This window comes from Perca fluviatilis, chromosome 5 (assembly GCF_010015445.1).
Source record: "Perca fluviatilis chromosome 5, GENO_Pfluv_1.0, whole genome shotgun sequence".
Classification (NCBI taxonomy): domain Eukaryota; kingdom Metazoa; phylum Chordata; class Actinopteri; order Perciformes; family Percidae; genus Perca; species Perca fluviatilis.
In genome coordinates this window covers 8779739-8800769 of record NC_053116.1, presented here as the reverse complement: position 1 = coordinate 8800769, position 21031 = coordinate 8779739, and the positions used below count along the sequence as shown (strand labels likewise).

The 21031-nt window shown below is 43.8% G+C and overlaps 2 protein-coding genes across 6 annotated transcripts in view; both read left to right on the top strand.

The window, feature by feature from the left end:
- kcng1 (potassium voltage-gated channel, subfamily G, member 1) overlaps positions 1 to 8236 on the top strand; it is a 48473-nt gene extending 40237 nt beyond the window's left edge. For both annotated transcript variants that reach the window (XM_039800982.1, XM_039800983.1), the window contains 2 exons: positions 2161 to 2995; positions 7349 to 8236. In XM_039800982.1, the coding sequence (XP_039656916.1) occupies positions 2216 to 2995; positions 7349 to 8128 (1560 nt within the window). In that variant the 5' untranslated portion in view covers positions 2161 to 2215 and the 3' untranslated portion in view covers positions 8129 to 8236. The remainder of the gene's footprint in view (positions 1 to 2160; positions 2996 to 7348) is intronic.
- Positions 8237 to 12393: 4157 nt separating this feature from the next.
- src (v-src avian sarcoma (Schmidt-Ruppin A-2) viral oncogene homolog) overlaps positions 12394 to 21031 on the top strand; it is a 41410-nt gene continuing 32772 nt past the window's right edge. For 3 of the 4 annotated variants that reach the window (XM_039799328.1, XM_039799327.1, XM_039799325.1), the window contains exon 1: positions 12395 to 12817. The gene's annotated coding sequence lies outside the window, so the exon portion shown is untranslated. Of the gene's footprint in view, positions 12818 to 21031 lie in introns of all 4 variants that reach the window. The other variant, XM_039799326.1, reaches the window with a different exon arrangement.

The following is a 21031-nucleotide window of genomic DNA, read 5'->3' as shown; positions in this document are numbered from 1 at the left end:
AAACGCTCCTGTGACTGTGGAGAGGCAAAAGAACAGTCGGGTTTAAAGGCAAAGTGAGAAATCAAACAGCCTCCAGGGGTTAAGTGTGATTTAATCTCGTAGGAGAGTGTGCACATCCACACTGGTGATGTACTGTAGGCGTACCGATAACCTCCGCCGCATGGAGGGAGAATGTGTGAATTTAGACTTGTAGCACCAAAAAGGAGGGATTTTTACACTGTTTTGAGAAATTATTTTTTTTATTCTTGTGTTTTGGTTTTGTCAAACGCCAGTAGTCTTGCTTTGATAGACAATATGTGTACTTGATATTTGTAAAATGTGCAGATGTCAAGATCCATTAGAGCAGGGGTCTTCAACGTTTTTTAGGCCAGTGACCCCTTAGCTGAAAGAGAGACCGAATAGGGACCCCCTACTACATGTACTGTATACAACTGAGCACAGTAAATCCTTAAGCTTAACTGTATGGCTACCTATAAGCTTATCTTCAATGTCACAAATAGGCCAATTTATCTTTGCTATAAATATGTTGCATTCATATTAGTCTATGTCAACGACGTCGTTCTTTACAGCCGGATGTCCGTCCCCTTCCTCTTTCTTTGTGTTGGCGTTCTAAACTCCGGTGGATTTCTGAGGACTATGGTTAACTGCTCCTCAGATCTCTGCAGGGTAAATCCAGACAGCTAGCTAGACTATCTGTCCAATCTGAGTTTTCTGTTGCCTGACTTAAACAACTTTTGAACGTACACACGTTCCACCAAAACAAGTTCCTTCCCGAGGCTATTTTGCAGAGGCACCGCTCCCTCCGGCGCCGCGCCACAATCGTCTTGGCGCCGCCCAAGACGATTGTGATTGGTTTAAAGAAACGCCAATAGACCAGAGCACATTTTTCTCCCGTCCCAGAATGCTGTGTGGACTAGCTAGACCCTTCTCCGCAGCGCTGTGGAAGAAGGTCTGGCAATTCATATCGACGTATATTTTCAGACTTTTTTCAAAAAAATTTACATAATTTGATGGCCCCCCTGCACTAACTCTGTTGATTTGTCTTGATGTGTTGACCTTTTTCCATACAGTATGTGAACTATCTGATAATGCCCAAAATGAAACGTAATCCAACAAGGCAGAGTGTTGGAAAGCAGAGCTCAGGGTGGCTTTGCTCTAATTTCATGGCTGGAAGATGGTGCTGACTGTAATCAGCGGCTCACAGAGGCTGACAGTGCAGGTGCCTAATAACCATCCAGTGACACACTCGCATCCCCGTTTTAGAAACCGAGGCCTCCTTCCTGACCCAGAATTAGTGGTGCAGCAAATCCAAGCACTGGCATTTTAATTCCTGACTGGCTAACCTGCCTCCCCCAAAATTACTGTAATTGATTAAATTAGTTTGGACACAGGCCACGAGGTCTTCACCGGTGACATGCAGAAAACATCTTCTCGTTCCTTTCGCTCTCCTGTTTTTATATATTGTTCTTTCTCTTTCTCTTTCTGTTGGCCTATCTATCTAGTTCTGCTTGAAAAAACGTCTTAATCCCGAGAACAGAGTGTGGAAATATTGGCAGGATTGCGAGTCAGAACACACACACACACACACACACACACACACACACACACACACACACACACACACACACACACACACACACACACACACACACACACACCTCGGCCAACACCTAAGTGACATTGGTGTGTTTGAAAGCCACCCAATCTAGCTGTTGAGATGTACAGTAGAGAACACACACAGACATATATCTTAGTGTTTAGCTGCAATAAGCTGTGACATTAGTAAATGATCTAACAGCCAGTATAACATCAGGCCGTTATTTATAATTCCCAGGCTGCAGTGGGTAGCAGATGTTCATGCACACAGTTGGGAGGGAAATTGTTATGCCTCTTTGCCTGATGTATCTAGATCAGTGATCATGCTTAATGCTGCATAACTGACATATTTATACTGCTTAGATAATGGCACAGACATGTTTATGTCATGCAATTTGTGAGCAACGGTTGTAGGTAGAAGATAGAAGCATAAAATAAAATGATTGGAGAAAAAAAACAAAGCCATACACTTTCCTACAATTTTATGAAGAATCTAATAATAAGTAGTAGAGTAATTATATAACTAGGCGCTTTATCTGTTCACTCTCTGTTTCCCTTCTGAAGGTGACGGTGTTGACGGTGGCAGAGTGAGCACAGGGATGTAAGTGGACCAGTAAAGATGACCCTGTTGGCGGGCGATGGCTCCGACTACGACTACAGTGCCCTGAGCTGTGCCTCGGATTCCTCCCTCAACGGACCCCCCCTACAAGAGGAGGAGGCTCGGAAGGGGGCCTTCTACAAGAGGGCGCAGCGGGCCCCGGAGCTCAGCTCCATCCATGAGGACACCCTGTCCGGCGCCCGTAAACTCCACGCCATCATCAATGTGGGCGGCCTGCGCTACCAGCTTCCCTGGACCACCTTAGAGGACTTCCCCCTGTCCCGTCTGGGCCAGCTGCACCTCTGCAGCAGCTTCGACGAGATCATGCGCATCTGCGATGACTACGACGTCGCGCACAATGAGTTCTTCTTCGACCGCAGCCCCTGTGCCTTCCGCACCATCCTGACCTTCCTGCGAGCGGGGAAGTTGCGCTCCCTCAGGGAGATGTGCGCCCTCTCCTTCAGGGAGGAGCTGCTCTACTGGGGGGTCCCCGAGGAGAGCCTGGAGTGGTGCTGCCGCCGGCGGCTGCTGCAGCGCGTGGAGGAGTTTGAAGCGATGGAGAGAGCGGAGGAGGAGGAGGACCTGTTGGAGGATCTGTTGGATTCAGACAGCGGACGCAAGGAGCACGCGGCCGAGTCCAGACTCAATCGGTGCATGGGCAAGCTCCGGGATATGGTAGAGAGGCCTCACTCGGGCCTGCCGGGGAAGATCTTCGCTTGTTTGTCAGTACTGTTTGTCACCATCACCGCCGTCAACCTGTCCATCAGCACCATGCCCGCCATGAGGGAAGAGGAGGAGGCGGTGAGTGGTGATGACATCTATATCACAGAAAGTTACCGCGTACAAAAAGAACATATATTTACGCCAGAGCAGAAGTGTTTTCATTGAGGAAAAGTAAAAATGAAGACATGACCCCAATACAACTCCATAGTGTGTTGGGAATTTGTCACACCAAATATAGTCTCGCCAGACCTATCTGTTGTGGAGTAAGGTCTGGCTACGCCACACGTACGTTCTGGGACGCTAAGCTACGGACGGAGCAACGGTGGCTCTGCAAAATAGTCTCGGGAAAGAACTTGTTTTGGTGAAACATTTGCACGCCGCAAAAGAAAACGCCACATACAATATTAAAGGTACACTGTGTAGTGTTTTAAGTATTTTATTAGCTTAAGTCAATGTCCTCATTCATAAATATGTCCTCATTGGTGTAAAATGACCTCTGCCAATGATCTGACTTATCCTCGTGAGCGAAGAATTCCTTATCTGTATTTACATTGGACGGGCAAGTCCAAGGAGACTTCCATGTCGTTCCGCCATTTTGAAAAACTATAATCGCTGAGAGGGACATAAAGCACTAGCCTACCTGTCTAGCTAATCCATAACGCGTTTTCGTTCAATCGCCAGCGTCACGTGACTGAAACCAGCTGAAACGGAGAAGGAGATCGGTGAGCAAATTTGAAATTTGAAAGCCTGCGCTGCACTTCAGTTCAGAATGGAGGATCATACTTATGGCGAGCCACAGGAGAAGGAATCCTCGTCGCCAAGAAAGTGAAAATCAGAAGACATGTTGTCATAGCTTCTTGGTACATAACTGCTACCGTAGTTGCAACACGCATTTCAAAAAGCGAGGCGCTAGAGAGCACTATTCGTTTGAATGCAAAATATAATTTCACCGCTAGATGGGAGAAATTCCTACACAGTGTACCTTTTTAAATGAAGTTAACTTTTCACACAATACAGTAAGGTGAGCTATTTCAATCACCTGGATACATGGTTAAACATAATTTGCTCTTACCAGTGTATCGCCATGTGTACTTCGTAGCTTTTTTTGCTATTTTCAGCGCGTAGCTTGTTAGCTCGAAGTTTGTTGTTGTTTCCCGAAGAGAACAGAGTTTGAGAACGGCAACACACAGAGAGAGTAAAGTGAAAGAATTTGCAATGAACATTTGAACCCAACACTGTGGTGACATTGGCTTTGTCTGAGCTGTATTCAGAAGTTAAACTGAGGTAAATTGACGTGTTACTTTGAATAGTATATAGAAAATTCTTATGATGGCTCGTCTCATCTGTCATTTAAAATGTCCCGCATGGAGAAAAGGGAGAACGAGCAGGTTGTTTTGCCAGATTAGGAAGGACATTTTTGAAGACGTCTCGGCCTGCCTAATTATTACGTCTGACTTCAATCAGAACCCTAATTAGCACACTGGACTCAAATCAAAGGAAAATGAAATAATTGAACCACACATTTTCTTGCAGAGTATAAACAGGCTTAACTTTTGTAGGAAGGTCTACTTTGGATGGAAGTGAAGAGTAACTGCCACCACTTTACTTTCCATTTCAAAGAAATGTTTTAGTGGTTTTCACTGCTTGTATATACCCAGGAAATCAAGTACAGATACTGGATGTGTGGTACGGCCAGTGGGTGGAAGGCGAAACCCAAAATCTCAACGGTTTTTATTTGAGAGTAACTGCAAACCGCATATGATGCCGCTGACTCAACTTTCCGTTCCAGTAGGCCTACTGTAACCTTGTACTGTGACTCTGTGTGTTTCTGTTTCAGTCACGTAGCTTCTTAGAGCACCGGTGCATGGAGCAATTAAATGTGGGATGAGTTAAACATCAAGTCACTCAGCCAAACCAGTCAGTAATCACAATTATTTATTATTTATTTCAGGTATATTTATCAGGGAGAATGCACACTGAATAAATACATGTAAAAATGTGCCAGAATTAGCCTGGAGGCTATTTTACATCTGCTGTCCCTGGACTGGTGGTAAGAGGTCACCCTAAAAAGATAAAATATTAAGTAGTACATAGGCCCTATACAATTAAAGTTGATTATATACTAATGCTAAAAAACAACTCGTTTTTCATGTTTTTTTAGATTATTTATTGGGGCATTTTTAGGCCTTTATTTGACAGGACAGCTGAATACATGAAAGGAGAAAAGAGTGGGGAGTCATGCAGCAAAGGGCCGCAGGTCAGAGTCGAACCCGGGATCGCTGCATCGAGGTGTAAATCTCTATCTATGGGTGCCCGCTCTACCAAATGAGCTATCCAGGCGCCCTTCAGGTGTGTTTTTTGACAAGAATTAGCGGACCGGGAAAATCTAAAGGGGGCATTGAAAACAAAATGAAAGAAATACGACTGCACTGATGAAGTTACAGTATTATATTCGACATGGCAAACTTGCTTTGTCTTCACACTTCAGTATTCTCGGTATGTTTCAAATAAGCTTTTAAAATAGAAGTGCCAGTAACTCTTAACAACTCCGCCGCCTCTAATTTCTTGCAGCCAGACAACAAAGTGTTGCATTGAAAGTGTTTAAAGTGATCCTCTCTCTGAGCGAGAACAGGTTCACTGGAGTTTTCAGGTGCTTGTATGGGTCTACTCCAACTAGCTCCTCTTCTGTGGGAGTATGTTTCATAATGATATTTTTGCCCTGATATGGACTGCATTCAAAGGCTCCGTGCCATGTTCCCAATGCTTTGAACCTTCACAGCCACGCATTGAATCAGCATCATTACTGTTTTACATGCATCATACATTTTTCTTTTTTGTTTTGAGGTAACAGTTGCTATGGTTTTATGGCACACATCATACATTAAATCAAAATTAGAGCTGCAAAGATTAATCAATTATTGGATTAGTTGTCAACTATTAAATAAATCCGCAACTATTTTGATAATCGATTAATCGGTTTGAGTCTTTTTTTTAATGAAAAGTAAATAATCTCTGATTGCAGCTTGTTAAATGTGAATATTTTCTAGTCTCTTCCCTCCTCTGGGACAGTAAACTGAATAACTTTGAGTTGTTGACGAACGAGACATTTGAAGACGTCATCTTGGGCTTTGGGAAACACCGATCCACATCAACATTCACTTTCTGACATTTTAGAGACCAAACAACTAATCCATTAATCCAGAAAAGAATCGACAGATTGATAAACAGCCCTAACGAAAACTGACATTACTAAAACTTCTGCCCAAATAATTGAGCTTAATCTATGATGAGCAAATGTCTTTCCTATTCTTATTTTGTCTATTGGAAAGATATTTTGTCTTTGTTGTGTTCAATGCTGCATCATCTCAAAGTGCTTAGCTCCTGGGTTTCACATAGAAGTGGTTCCCTCTAGTGACTACAGACAGCTACTCACTAATAATAATAATAATAATAATAATAATAATAATAATAATAAAAAAAACGTTATATATATATATATTTATATATATATATATATATATATATATATATATATATATATATATATATAGCACTTTTCTTAACAAGGTTACAAAGAGCATTCCAGAAAAAAACAGCAGATTTCAACCAAGAACAACACAATCAACAACAATGAAGTGAAATACAAACCAGAGGTATCATAAAATAAAAACTACTGGGGAGGAAAACATGCATATACACACGCACGCACGCACGCACACAGACACACACACACACACACACACACACACACACACACACACACACACACACACACACACACACACACACACACACACACACACGTTTGTGGCCCTATCTTTGTGGGGACCTGTCACTGACATAATGCATTCCCTAGCCCCTTACCCTAACCTTAACCATCACAACTAAATGCCTAACCTTAACCCTTTACCTAACCCAGTGGTTCCCAACCTTTTTTCCTTGGCGCCCCCCCCGAAACCGAAGTTGAGGTAACTCTGGAGATGGAGCCTTACTTTCTTTTTTGATACAGAGCAGTTATCAGCACTGTTACGTTTCTCCGCCATGTTTCATTCATAAAATAGTGATGCCGTGGTGGCAGGAAAAACGAGGATACAACAAAATATATAGTTTTCATACAAACTCTTGTATACATTATATATTCTAGTGTATTATCATAATTTGTTTAACATGTGCAAATATTTTTTTTTTTACCTCAAACCAGATAAAGACTCGCGCCCACCCTGGACTCCCGGTTGTTGGACCCCACGAATATAGTTAAACAAGAACAGACACACACACACAAAGACATACATTAAATGGTCAAGGCAAGAAGGGATGATAAACCCAACAACATATTAAATAATAAACAAACTCTTTCCTATGGAAGAAAGTTTTTAAGGAAAAGGGTGTGCTGATGATGCCCCTGCTCACTCCAGTGTCTTTCTTCCCCAGGGCACATGTTCCCAGATGTGCTACAACATCTTCATAGTGGAGACGGTGTGCGTGGCCTGGTTCTCCCTGGAGTTCACGCTGCGCTTCATTCAGGACCGCAGCAAGCTGGCCTTCCTCCGGCAGCCCCTGAACCTGATCGACGTGGTGGCCATCCTTCCGTACTACATCACCCTGGTGGTGGACAGCACCTCCCACGGGGAGAAGCGCCTGGGCTCCGGCAACAGCTACCTGGACAAAGTGGGCTTGGTGCTGCGCGTCCTGAGAGCCCTGCGCATCCTCTACGTGATGCGGCTGGCTCGCCACTCTCTGGGCCTGCAGACTCTGGGCCTGACCGCCCGCCGCTGCACACGGGAGTTCGGACTGCTTCTCCTCTTCCTGTGCGTGGCCATCGCCCTCTATTCCCCCTTGCTGTACTTGATTGAGAACGAAATGGCCGCCACGCAAGAGTTCACCAGCATCCCCGCCACCTACTGGTGGGCCGTGATCACCATGACGACTGTGGGCTACGGGGACATGGTGCCGAGGAGCATCCCAGGCCAGGTGGTGGCTCTAAGCAGCATCCTGAGCGGGATCCTCCTCATGGCCTTCCCCGTCACCTCCATCTTCCACACCTTCTCGCGGAGCTACGTGGAGCTGAAGCAGGAGCAGCAGCGGCTGCTGCAGAGGAGGACACACTTCCTGCTGCGCAGCCGCATGGCCGGCCTGGGCAGCAGCCTGTCCTTAGAGAGTGACGTGCTCTTCCCTATAGGGGCGTCTGACGTCAGAGGCAAGGACAAGTGAGACCGCTGGACAGGGAAGGTGTCGGTACCCGATCGCGATATTACGAATCCCACTATGGCCACGCCAAGACCCGCCCTTCAATAGCGTTCACACGCTACTATTGGCCAGGCGTCCATGCTTACATGTACAGGTCCTATCCCCTGACCAATCCCCTAACCCTAACCTTAACCACTTGAGGTGAAATGCCTAACCCCAACCAATCAAGCTGCTTCGTAGGGCGGGTCTTGGCGTGGCCATAGTGGGATTCGTAATTTTGCTACCCGATCCGTGCTGCCTGCACGATCCGTTCTGCGCACGCGCAAGATGTTCACACATGTGCAGATAATACTGTTTTACCGAGGATACGCCACTGCCCGATCTGTTCCACGCTAGCCTCCACCGGGAAGCTAACGTTAGTTTAGCTAACAGCTAATTTGGCTAACCGCTAGCTGACAGCTAGATTCAGTCTAAAATAACATTAAGTCAAACTAGCAGGCTACAGCTAAATTGAGACTTTACAGTAATAACAATAAAGACAAGTACTGAGTGATTGTATTTTAAATGAGCACAAGTAAAGTAGAACTGACGTAACAGCTGTTATATATATGTTTATTTTGAGGGTCTTTTAAAGTTTACATGCTGTCTCAGCTAGCGGTTAGCCGAATTAGCTGTTAGCTAAACTGACGTTAGCTTGCCCGTGGAGGCTGTCGACCGGAAGCGTGGAACAGATCGGCCAGTGTCGTAAATCCTCGTACAACAAGCGCACGTGCAAACATTTTGCGCATGCGCAGAACGGATCGTGCAGGCAGCATGGATCGGGTACTGACAGAAGGGCACGAAAACTGGGAGTGGGAAAGGAAGAGAAGAAGAGGGAGGCTACGAAAGAGACCGAAGGTGTGAAGAGAAGAGAGAGAGAGAGAGAGAGAAGGAAAGGGATGAGGATATTACGTAGAGGATTAGGGCCACATGTGAAAAATGTATTTGAGATCTAAGTTTAAAGTCAGAATTCTGAGTAAACGTCTGACTATTTTCTCAGAATTCTGACTTTAAACTCACAGTTATAAATTTTTCCACTTCCACATTTTTCATATGTAGCCCTAATCCTCTTCCGTAGAATATAGATACAGTAGATGGAAGGGTATGGAGAGAAGCCTGTATAAACAGGATACAGAGGAGAAAAGGAGATTTTGTTCTTCCCAGAATTGCAGACGTGCTGTGTAGCAGTGTACTTTTGGATAAACATGACAAACACAGAGATGAGAAGAGAAGGGGATCATAAGTATTAAAGACATTTTTCCATCAAAAAATGAATTATCTCTGGATAAAAGGAAAAAAAAAGGGGTAGCGGAATATCAAATAGAAGTCCAATTTACAGAAGAAGAAAAAAGCAGAATGAACCTCGCCAAGCATTCAAGCATAACAACGATCTATCTATTGTATTACAACAGTCATACTTTGAAATATATTGTAATTCAGACGTGAAATGTGTTATGTGACAAAAGAAATAACTGTAGAGCACGGCGGTGATGTGCCTCATCTCCAGACGTTTTAATGGATTTGTTGATGTGATGTGCTCCTGGGAGTTAGCCAGTGTCACTTACTGACAAAAGTTCTCTGCTTTTGTTGAGTCCCAAAGGTTAAATGGTAAAACGTGACCCTTAGTCCACGGATTATTTTCTGAATGACTGTGCAAACTGTGCATACCCGCCCCCATCTGGCACTGCCCACATCCACATATTAATTATGATGTATTAATTGTGTTTTCTCTACTCCTTGAGGTTCCATATGCAATTTTTTTTTATACTTTTGGACACTGAAGATTATTGTGCTTGTAATTACTGCAGTTGCTGTCCATAGCTGTTTATAATTATTTTTCTCCTTAAAGTGGATTTAAATGAAAATCTGTGTGTTCATTGTCGCTACTCTTTTTCAATTTTACAGTCCCAGAGGGGAAATTGATTTGCAGCAATAACAATACCAGTCAAAGACATAGTTCACACTTGGCATCCAGTACTAGTGACAGCATACCGTATGGTGTCATACAACGCAGAAAGAAAACAATATTGCAAAGAGTGGTGGAAAGTAACTACAATGTGGAGGTACTTGTAATTATGTCCATTTTCTTCTACTATTTACTTCAACTCTGCTAGATTTCAGAGGCAAACATAGTACTTTTTAAGAGATTTTTTTACACAGATTGTTAAGGACTACCCCACAGTAAACGCAGTGAAAAAGTGCATGTAGCCTTACCAGACACAAATCCTAATCATGTCATAGAATACAGGTACATACATTCTAAAGTATTCACTTTATATAAGTGTCCTATTATGGAGAATACTGCATACTCGATCGATTGATGGAGATAGGGCAGTGAAATTCATGCTCGACAACATCGAAATCACAAAAACACATGTCAGGAATGCCTTTACATCTGCTGACCTCTGAAAGGTACCAGCACTTAACTTTAAATTAAAGGTCCCATGGCATGACAATTTCACTTTATGAGGTTTTTTTACATTAATATGCATTCCCCCAGCCTGCCTATGGTCCCCCAGTGGCTAGAAATGGTGATAGGTGTAAACCGAGCCCTGGGTATCCTGCTCTGTCTTTGAGAAAAAGAAAGCTCAGATGGGCCGATCATAAGGAGCAAGGTTACCTCCCCTTTCTCTGCTTTGCCCGCCCAGAGAATTTGGCCCACCCATGAGAAATAGACATCATTGCTTTCAAACGAGCAAAGTGGAAGTTGGTCAAGGCCACACCCCCCACACTCCACCTTGCCCCCCCTCTCCTCCTCAATAGCTACAGACACAGAAATGGCACGTCCTGAGGAAAGCTCATTGTGGGACTGGCTCTAGTGGCTGTAATTCTGCACCAAGGCTGAATTTGGGGAAAGAGACTTCAGATACAGTATTAGGGGACCACTAAGGTCTATATAAAAGAGACTTCAGATACAGTATTAGGGGACCACTAAGGTCTATATAAAAGAGACTTCAGATACAGTATTAGGGGACCACTAAGGCCTATATAAAAGAGACTTCAGATGCAGTATTAGGGGACCACTAAGGCCTATATAAAAGAGACTTCAGATACAGTATTAGGGGACCACTAAGGTCTATATAAAAGAGACTTCAGATACAGTATTAGGGGACCACTAAGGCCTATATAAAAGAGACTTCAGATACAGTATTAGGGGACCACTAAGGTCTATATAAAAGAGACTTCAGATACAGTATTAGGGGACCACTAAGGTCTATATAAAAGACTTCAGATACAGTATTAGAGGACCACTAAGGCCTATATAAAAGAGACTTCAGATACAGAATTAGGGGACTATAAGGCCTATATAAAAGAGACTTCAGATACAGTATTAGAGGACCACTAAGGTCTATATAAAAGAGACTTCAGATACAGTATTAGGGGACTATAAGGCCTATATAAAAGAGACTTCAGATACAGTATTAGGGGACCACTAAGGTCTATATAAAAGAGACTTCAGATACAGTATTAGGGGACCACTAAGGTCTATATAAAAGCATCCAAAGAGCACCATGTCATGGGACCTTTAAACTCTTGACCAAGGCCATTCTGCTGCCCCATGAGTACTTTTACTTCTGAAACTCTGCATTTTGTTCATAATACTTCTGTATTTCTACTTAAGTAAATTCCGAACGCAGGTAAAGATATCTTCTACAACAACTGACTGTGCACAACAATACTACACCGCACCAACCTGCAGGGCTCATGCAAGTACAAGAATCCCATGTACTTAAAAAAACGAAATGTGTTGGCCCTTAATCCTGCAACTCATGCTTACAGACATTTGAACAGAAGGTGGCAGCATTGTGTCACAAAAGTACAAGGAAGCTTCTCGTATATGATTTGGGATTTTTAACCACCAAAGGATAGAAAACATGTTTATGTTGTACTGTCTCGCGCCCTAGTTCAAATGATCTTAATTAGCCTCCTGCATGGCTGCAGTCGCAGTTGGTAGGCTACTGAAGTCAACACTTTTGATAAGCTATCAGCCATCAAAACATAAGCTTTGACTTTCAATCCTAAACATCGAGTAGGCTTGTAGGATGTGAAGTAGACTGAAATCCTAGGCATCAAGAAAACAAACCTGAGCCACGTCTGAACCTGCAGCCCTCAGGTGAGCAGGGACATTCACGTGAAACGCCATTCACCTAAATCAGGGCTCGATTGTGCATAAAAGAATCCCACCTATCAGAGAGCTGGCCAATAGGCCGTAGTCCCCGCCCCCTGGCTGCCTCTAATATCACCTCCCAGTGGTTTTTTTTGTCGGGATTTGGTGTTCCTTCCTCCTCCACAGGCTGTCTGTCTGGGGGAAAAGCTAGCTTAACTTGTGTGATTAAAGGGGCAAACCAGGCATTCTGCTTTTAACTTGAATGTAATTGATGTTTTGATGTGAATGAAAGATGTTTTCTTCAGCCTCGGAGTCATTCCCCGTCATGACCTCACCGGACCGCCCCTCCAGTTGAATGGGATTCCTCATCGCCTCCCTAGCTGTCGCTTGTTTGGGCACCGACTGTCTCTGCTGCCGCCGCCGCCGCCGCAACAGGCCCCCGGTTGTTAGGATCCGCGAGCTTTTGGGTTCTCTATTCAGTTCGTTAATGGTTTAATGCGCAACCAGCGTGTCTGATCGGCAGAAGAGCGACGACGCCAAAATCTCCGGTAGCCTGCGCGTCAGGGGTAAGTAGCCCCAAACTTGTTGTTTCGGTGCGGCGGACTTCAGTAATGACAGGCAGGACACACACACACACACACACACACACACACACACACACACACACACACACACACACACACACACACACACACACACACACACACACACACACACACACACAGACAGACTGGGGTTAATTACAATAGACATGAATGAGAGGTTTGATCTCAACAGTGCTACTGTTGTTTGGAGATGGGAACCTTGCTCCAAATGTGACACCCCCTATAACCTAAATTGTCACTAAAATGTTGCTCTGTATTTACGATCGGCCTACTTTGGATCTAATCTTGCTTTGCTATAGTAAATCAGTAGACTGATTTCACACTGTCGTTTTCTCACTTTGTGATTCAGTGTTATACCAGCAGCCTGGGAGTTACAGTGACTCATCAGAGCTTTTTATTGTATTATTTTTTTTTTTTTTTTTTTAATAAGATACACGCTGCAGCCTTTGATTTAGGCCACATGCTGTGCTATACAGTCACTGTTCGTTCTGCAGCACTTTTGGGGAACCTATATAATAATTTTTGTTCACCGCGGTGTTGTTTTTGTTTTTTTTTTTTAAAATTTTTTTTTTGGTGGGTGTTTTTTTTTTTCAAAAAAAAAAAAACCGGGGGGGTTTTGCTTTGGAGTTAGAGTTTTATGGGCTACCTGCTGTACTTTTATGTGTGAGTGAGAAGACCAGAGCGGGTGAATAAGCTATAGCTGTGTATCTTTTGAACGGGACTTGCTTGCAACACTTTGCCTCTGCTTGTTCACCCAGAATGCCACCGATCTCCCTTCCTCAGGATCCCACACACTTTGAAGACATAGCTGTCATATGCTTAGGATTAGTCTCTCCCACTCAACATGACTCAAAGGCCCAAATATTGACTCTAATGTGGTGGCAACTAATAATAGAAAAGACTAGTTACGCACAGTACTCGTATAGTCTGTAATTGATGCCCTTGAACATATAGATACAGTCGGTATCCTTCCATATTGTTTGTGTCCAAACCTTGTGCCATGGGCCTGTGTATACTGTACACGTCAGTCCCTCTGACTGCTGATCCAGGATCACCGCACAGTAGGGCTGGGTATGGCCAATGATTTCCCAAATCGATTTGATTCCGATTCACAATGTCCCGATTAGATCACATTTGCCAAATCTATTAAAGATTTGGACATTTCAGTTACAATACCAGTTTAGTTGGATATAAAAGAGATTCTCAGAGAACTTCTGCCGTAAATTGTATAAGCAAGAAGCAACCCTCAAGTAAATGTATGTAGAATTTTAAATTGCAGCATGATAATATTTACATCAAGAATTGACCTCCCCAAAAGTTAGTTTAAAGTACTTTTGACTTAAATGGACTAACATGACAGTCATTGAAAAGGCATATGTTAAAAGATTGATTTCAGGATTTTATGAATCGATTGATTTTTAATTGGAGAATGGGTTATTTTAACCCAGCCTTACCGCACAGATCTGCTAACTTAGTCTGTTGTCCTCTATCTACGAAAATGAAACCTGGCTTAGTGTCTAGACCTCTCAGACGTGTCTGCGCGGTGTCACTGTATGACACATTTGCCGTGATGACAGCGCACACTTTGTACAGCTCTTCAGCGCACACACACACACACACACACACACACACAGCACTTGAGCCTTCTGTGCCACTATTGCAGTGTGTTGTCGCAGCTTTGTGATCTGCCTAAAACCTAAATATTGTGTATAAACCTGCAGTGGATTCCAGCTTGTTTGTACTGTCTCTGTAAACCTTTCTGAAATCTAAAACTTTTCACCCAAGGCATATTTCAGAGAGGCATTGATTATTTATATATATTAGGGATCGACCGATATGGATTTTTTTAGTGACAATACAGATTTTAGATTTTTTATTTTTTCATCGGCCTTAGCTGATGACCCATACGGGCTTCCGATTTTCTTGAGCCGATATTTGAAGCCGATACTGCTTTTGCTCCCTCAATTTACACCATAAAAATGTAAACCCTGCCACACTGTTTTTTTTTGTTTTTTTTTTCAGAATCTGCTCTGCCATTTCTTTAAAAAATAATAAACAAAAACACAGATCAGTGTCACTTCTGCAATCGTCTTACATTCATATCACGCAAATTATGTGTGCGATGTGCATCATATGGATGGGTGCAGCGTCTCCAGCAACACCGAGCTGCCTGTGGACGCCTGTCTGTAAATAATGCCGGGAAAAAATCGGGGGCGAACGCAGCAGCCGCGTATCGGCCGAAACACGTAAAAACGCAAATACTGGCCCGATATATTTTATTTTCTCCTGAAAATAAAATTGCCATTACTTATTTGATTATCAGTAGTGCATTAGACTAATCCTCCACAGATTCCCCTTGTGTTTTGTATTAGGATGTTTGACAGCAGGCAGGCAAAATCATATTATATCCCAAGGATTCAATATCCTTAAATTGTGTATCGGGCCAGTGACATGCAAGCTGATTCTGGGGATGGAGCCCTGTTGCGTATAAACACCCCAGGGCATGCACAATGCCCTTATTTGCTTGCTGTTTGTTTCCATCACACATTCTGCTAAATTCACACATCTAACGTGTTCACAAAAGGAATAAATGTTGCCAGTTTCACCAGGTTATTAGCATGCATTCTATTCATATTCTATTCCATTCAACCAGTGAGTGAGAAGTGTTTCTCAAAGTGGTACGAGGCGCTCCATTGTACTTTTCTAACTGCCAGATTTCGGGCTCCACAGAGGGGACCTAATGCTCCTTGGAATCCCATGAATGCTCTCCAGTGAAAGCCATGGATGTTTATGTCAGCTGCGATGTGATTGGTGGAAAGTGGCTCTTGAGGTTGAAATTCCTGCTAATTGGCAACATGGCTGTGGACTGGCTCCTTTGTTTCCCCCCCCCCTTATACTGGAGCGGTCTGTCTGTCAGGGTGATACACTGGGCCTGGCATCAATGAACTGCTTGTTTCCGCAGCTACCCGGCCCGGGAGAATCGGCGGCTTTAAGACATGTCGCTTCCACTTTTTCAAAATTGCCTTTTGTGCACCTATTCAGAAGGATTTAAGGGAAGCATTTAGGGGTGCTAAGAGAGGCTGTTTCTCAAGCGTCCCAGCCAAGCATTTTGATAGGGATGTGTGTATTTGCCTCGGCACCGAAGTGAAGTGAGCATTCGCGTTGAACGGTTTGCCGAGTTTCATCATTTGATCTAGTGAGTGGCCCACTTTCCTTTTAGGTCGGATGAGGATGAATTGGCATTGAGCACTGAGGACACATTGGAATTGTTTGTGATACTATAAAGAGGATCTAGCTTATTGGCCAGAGGAATATAAAACCAAAAAACAAATCGCAAGGCTGCACATGAGTCGGGGCTCTAATAGCAGTCGTAGCAGTGTGCCTCTTCTTTGTTGAAACGACCCATTATTCCCCTTTGGCTTTGGAGTACTTAACAAACAAAACACTTATCTAATGCCAGCATCAACCACTCTTCAGCTTTCCAATGAGATGTGCGATAGACGAGAGAAAGAGAGAGAGAGAGAGAGAGAGAGAGAGAGAGAGAGAGAGAGAGAGAGAGAGAGAGAGAGAGAGAGAGAGAATACACGAAAGGGGGGCATGAGATTTAGGATGACTTCCTGCTGACAAGAGCCTTTTGAATTTTTCATGTGGCAGATACTAAACTTCTGTTGCTCTGGCCCAGATTTGGTGCTAATTAGTGCCCAGCCATTTTGAAGGGCATGCGCTTGAGCATGGGAATGCTAGTGCCACCTGTTCTCTCACTCTTTCTCCCTCCCTGTCTCACATCTCTCCCATACTGTCAGGCTTTATCTGTCTCTCTCTCTGTCTCTGTCTCTGTGTTTTTAAGCTTTATGTGTCAGTGGCCTACTTTTGTGTCCGTCATTGTTGTCTTCTTTACGGTGTACACTAGGGCTACAAGTAACCATTATTTTCATTGTCGATTTGATCTGTCGATTTTTGTTTTCTCAATTGATCGATTGGTTGTTTGGTCTTTAAATGGTTCCGAAATGCAAGAAAAAAAGACGAGACGACGTCCTCAAATTTCTTGTTTTGTCCGCAACTCAAGAGCTATTCAGTCTACCGTCCCGGAGGAGTCAAGAAACTAGAAAATAGTCCCATTTAACAAGCTGCAACAGAGAATTTTGTTACTTTTCTTTTCATAAAAAATGACTCAAACCGATTAATCGATTATCAAAATAGTGTTCGCCCTGTCGGCCATTAACCTAAAGGTTTCACTTCTGTGTCAATTCTACTTTGTAGCCCACGGACGTCTTGTATTACTGCCTGAATTAGCGATGTATAACACTGAAAACATGAAGCCGCAAAGCCGGTCCATTGCACCCAGTAAAGGCAGTTGAATGATGGAGGATGCAGAACTGAAGCCCTCTGACATATCCCTCCTCGGAGCTGGCTGTCAGAGGGGCCTGTGCTCGCCGGCCATTTGAATAAAGTAATGTGACAGTGGTTTGATACAGACAAACAGAGGAGGGCTTGTACGCTCCCAGGATCCCTTGCCACTTCCTGTCCCCCCTCTGCTCTGGGAACGGGCCAGCATGACACAAGGCCACGCATCTCCACTCAATCCACCCACTGTTGCCTCTGTGGAAAAGCGATCACTCTCACACCCTCGTTCCCAGCGCTCCGTGCACGTTTCTGGTGACAGGAAAAGCGTCTCTGGCATTTAGAAAGATGCCTCTATGTGTGGCTTTGTGTAGGCGCAGCTGTGCGAGCCTGGTCAGGATGATGAGATGCTGGGAAGAAGAGCACATGCTGCCCCCCCCCCCCTCCCTCTTTAAAAACGTGAGGCTCTCTATCCTCTGAGAATCACTGCAGTATATGTTGACACGGGAGGTTTTTTTTAATTTTATGATCGTGTTCTTGCGGAGAGGATCAACCCTGTCAGACTCAACCTCTCCCCCAGTCTTATCATCTGACCAAAATCAGATAACCGGAACATATTTGTGTGGAATTTCCCATTCAAAATTTAGCCAACGTTTAAGGGATATGGGTACACAATGTGATTCCCATGACGCATTGAAAAGCAGAATCAGTGCCTGGATTTAATTATTACTGTACTTTCCATGGATGTCTCACTACACAATTAACCTGATTTAGAGCTGAAATTATTATTTGTTAAATTGATTTGATGATCGACCAAAAATTCATATAATTGACTGTCAACAGTAACTTATGTGATGTAGTCTTATGTGATGGTAAACTGAAACTGAAAATCTTTTGGGTTTTGGACTGTTGTTTGGACAAAACGAGCTATTTGAAGAGACTTAAATTTGGCATTTTTCACTATTTTCTTATGTTTTATACAAGAAACAAGAAAAGAACTAGTAGAATACTCCATAATGAATATGCTTGTCATATGTACTGTAAGTACTGTAGTTGGGATTCATGTTCTGGCATCAATATTAAAGGTGCAATAAGTCATGTTTGTTACTCTCTCATATCACAGAATGATATCTGTGGGAGGGTGCTGAACAATACCAATGACTCAGTGATTACTTTGCCAAGAGCTGTGATTTCTCACTTTCACATTCGCCGTTCTAGCCCGTAGCCTGTTTTTGAGCAAAAATCCAGCATTCGTTGGTGTTTCAAAAATACGTGCACTCTCCACCTACATCTGATTTTATTTTATTTTTTAAAAGGAACACGCCGACTTATTGGGACTTTAGCTTATTCACAGTAACCCCCAGAGTTAGATAAGTCCATACGTACCCTTCTCATCTCCGTGCGTGTCGTAACTCTGACCGACGGCTCCACCGCTAGCTTAGCCTAGCACATATCCTGAGAGTAACAGGTTCCATCTAGCCTACTGCTCCCAATAAGTGACAAAATAACGCCAACATGTTCCTATTTACAACATTTACATACAGCGTGGACGAATAAGAAGGTCACATGAGACACAGCCATCTTCTAACCGTATATAAACTGGGAACTATATTCTCAGAAAGGCGATGCGGTGCTACTTCTGCTACTTGGGCGGAGTGATATGCTTGTAGCACCTGAGAAGCCCCGAGCAGAGAGTAGCAGTGCTTTCCACATAAAAATAAAAATCTTCAAATCAACCAAATCTTTGAATTTTAGAAGTCCAGATTTTATAAATAAACTATTAGTGTGTTCTCTGTAGCCTGTCTTATTGATAATCCTTAATGCTTTTTTCTGTAACAAAAACAGAGGTTTTGTGTTAGTAGTGTATGTATTACCCCAAACTTCTGTGCAGTATCCAAAATATTTTGTACATGGGGGCGCACGCTCAACCAGGTGAGCAAACCAGCACGCCCTTACACCTGATCTGTAGCTGTTAATCGCCGGACAGCAAGCAGCGACACATGCTCGTTCTCGACGTGTAAAGTCAAACCAAAAGCTGTATAATTATATATTTCATAACCACCTCTTTGCTGTGCCTTTCTTGTGTGTTTGCGCTGATCTCTATTAAATGTGACAGGTACAGGATCTGTTTCCTCTCTGCTCTGACGTCTGCTGTGAGTCTGGATCAGATACAGAGCGGGGCCGCCTTCCTCTTTCTCAGCAGGGGGGAGGAGGTGGGGGTTAGTGAACGCACCCTGCTGTATCTTCTAAGCTCCAGCCATGCCACCAGCTCTCTGCTCTCTACTGATTGCCTGGCAGTCGGCGTCTCGTTCACCGCTTCGCCACCCCGCCGAGTTGCATTTGAATATTGAAATGAGAACAAAGAACTCTTCTGAACAAAGAGATGGTTTAAAAGCCATGGAGGAAATGACTCCAGTGTTGGAGGGGGGGGGGGGGGCCTCGCCCTCCAATCTGTTATGGAAATGTCGTGGCTGGGAGCAGTTATGTTTTTGATGATGAAGCGTGACACGGGCACATTTTAAAATTTTAATGCCGAAACCCCCGGTGTTTTTCTTCCTGTTTTATTTATTTATTTTTCTGCTGCTCTTATTTGTCTATCTCCAAGGAAGCAGGGCCCGCATCTTTTACTGTCTTGTTCTCAGTTTGAATTCAGCCAAAGCGGCTCTAGAAATGTCGAGACAGCATGCTTTATTTATACTTCGCATGCATCTGCACGGAAGCACACCGGTTGTTGTTCTCTTGCTCCTAACATGTTTTGCAGGATTTGTCCAAACTCTTGTTTTTTTTCCCCCCCACCACCACCACACTTTCTGTTTTGTCAGTGAAACATGTCATTGTTTAAAAATAATACACTATATCTTTAAATATTAATAATAGAGATGCTCTTGGAGACACAGAAATGCCAGCCTCAGCCGATGATCAGCCACAGCGTAATGACACCCTCTTCATTTCATCTTTGTGTTGACAATAAGCCCAACCCGAGTAGGGCTGCACGATATGAGGAAGAAATGCGATACGCGAAAATATTGTTTAATATCAATATGACTTGCGATAAATCAACCGATCTTAAAGTGTACTCAGTTCGTTTATCGGTGTTTTTTGCCCGGAAGGCACCGTTGGGAGGCACTGGTTAGGGTTAGGGTTAGGGTTAAGGTTAGGGTTAGTTGCCTTGAAGGCAGCGGTCGCAGCGCTGCCTGGAAGGAGCAGTTGGGCGCACAAAACACCATCTTGCACGTCTTTCGCGATATGTCGAAGCCGTTCGCGATGCGTTTGTTGCGCCAGTTGATATCGCGATGACAATTTAAAAAAAAAAAATATACATATATATTGTACAACCCGAGCTCAGAGCCCTTAATGGCAGGCTGAACATCCACGGTGTGTTGCAACCTTGACTCACATTCTTGTTCTTCTTCCAACGTGGCTGCTCGTTGCTGCTTTCCCCTGACGGACGCTACGGGGAATGTGCTGGGGTGGGTGGCGCGCGAGTGGCTCGGGGGCAGCCCGGGCATCTGCCGCTGTCTCTACCTGCTCCTAGTACATTCCTGCTTTAGGCTGTGTGAGCAGAGAGAGGAGTTGCGACTCGCCCTTTTTTTCCCCCCACTGTGCATTCCTCAACCATGACTGGGCTCGGTCGCACTGCTGCAACAAACCTGGGAATGTTTCAGCACACACGCACGCGGTCTGTACAGTACGTGCACCTGGCTCAATTTCTCCTATTTGAACACGTTTAACATGGTTATGTCGCTAAATATTGGAGATGTTACCATACCATGTTTTTCCTTCCCAGTACTAGGGCTTTGCAATGAATGGAATTTCTTTTTTTTAAATATCGAT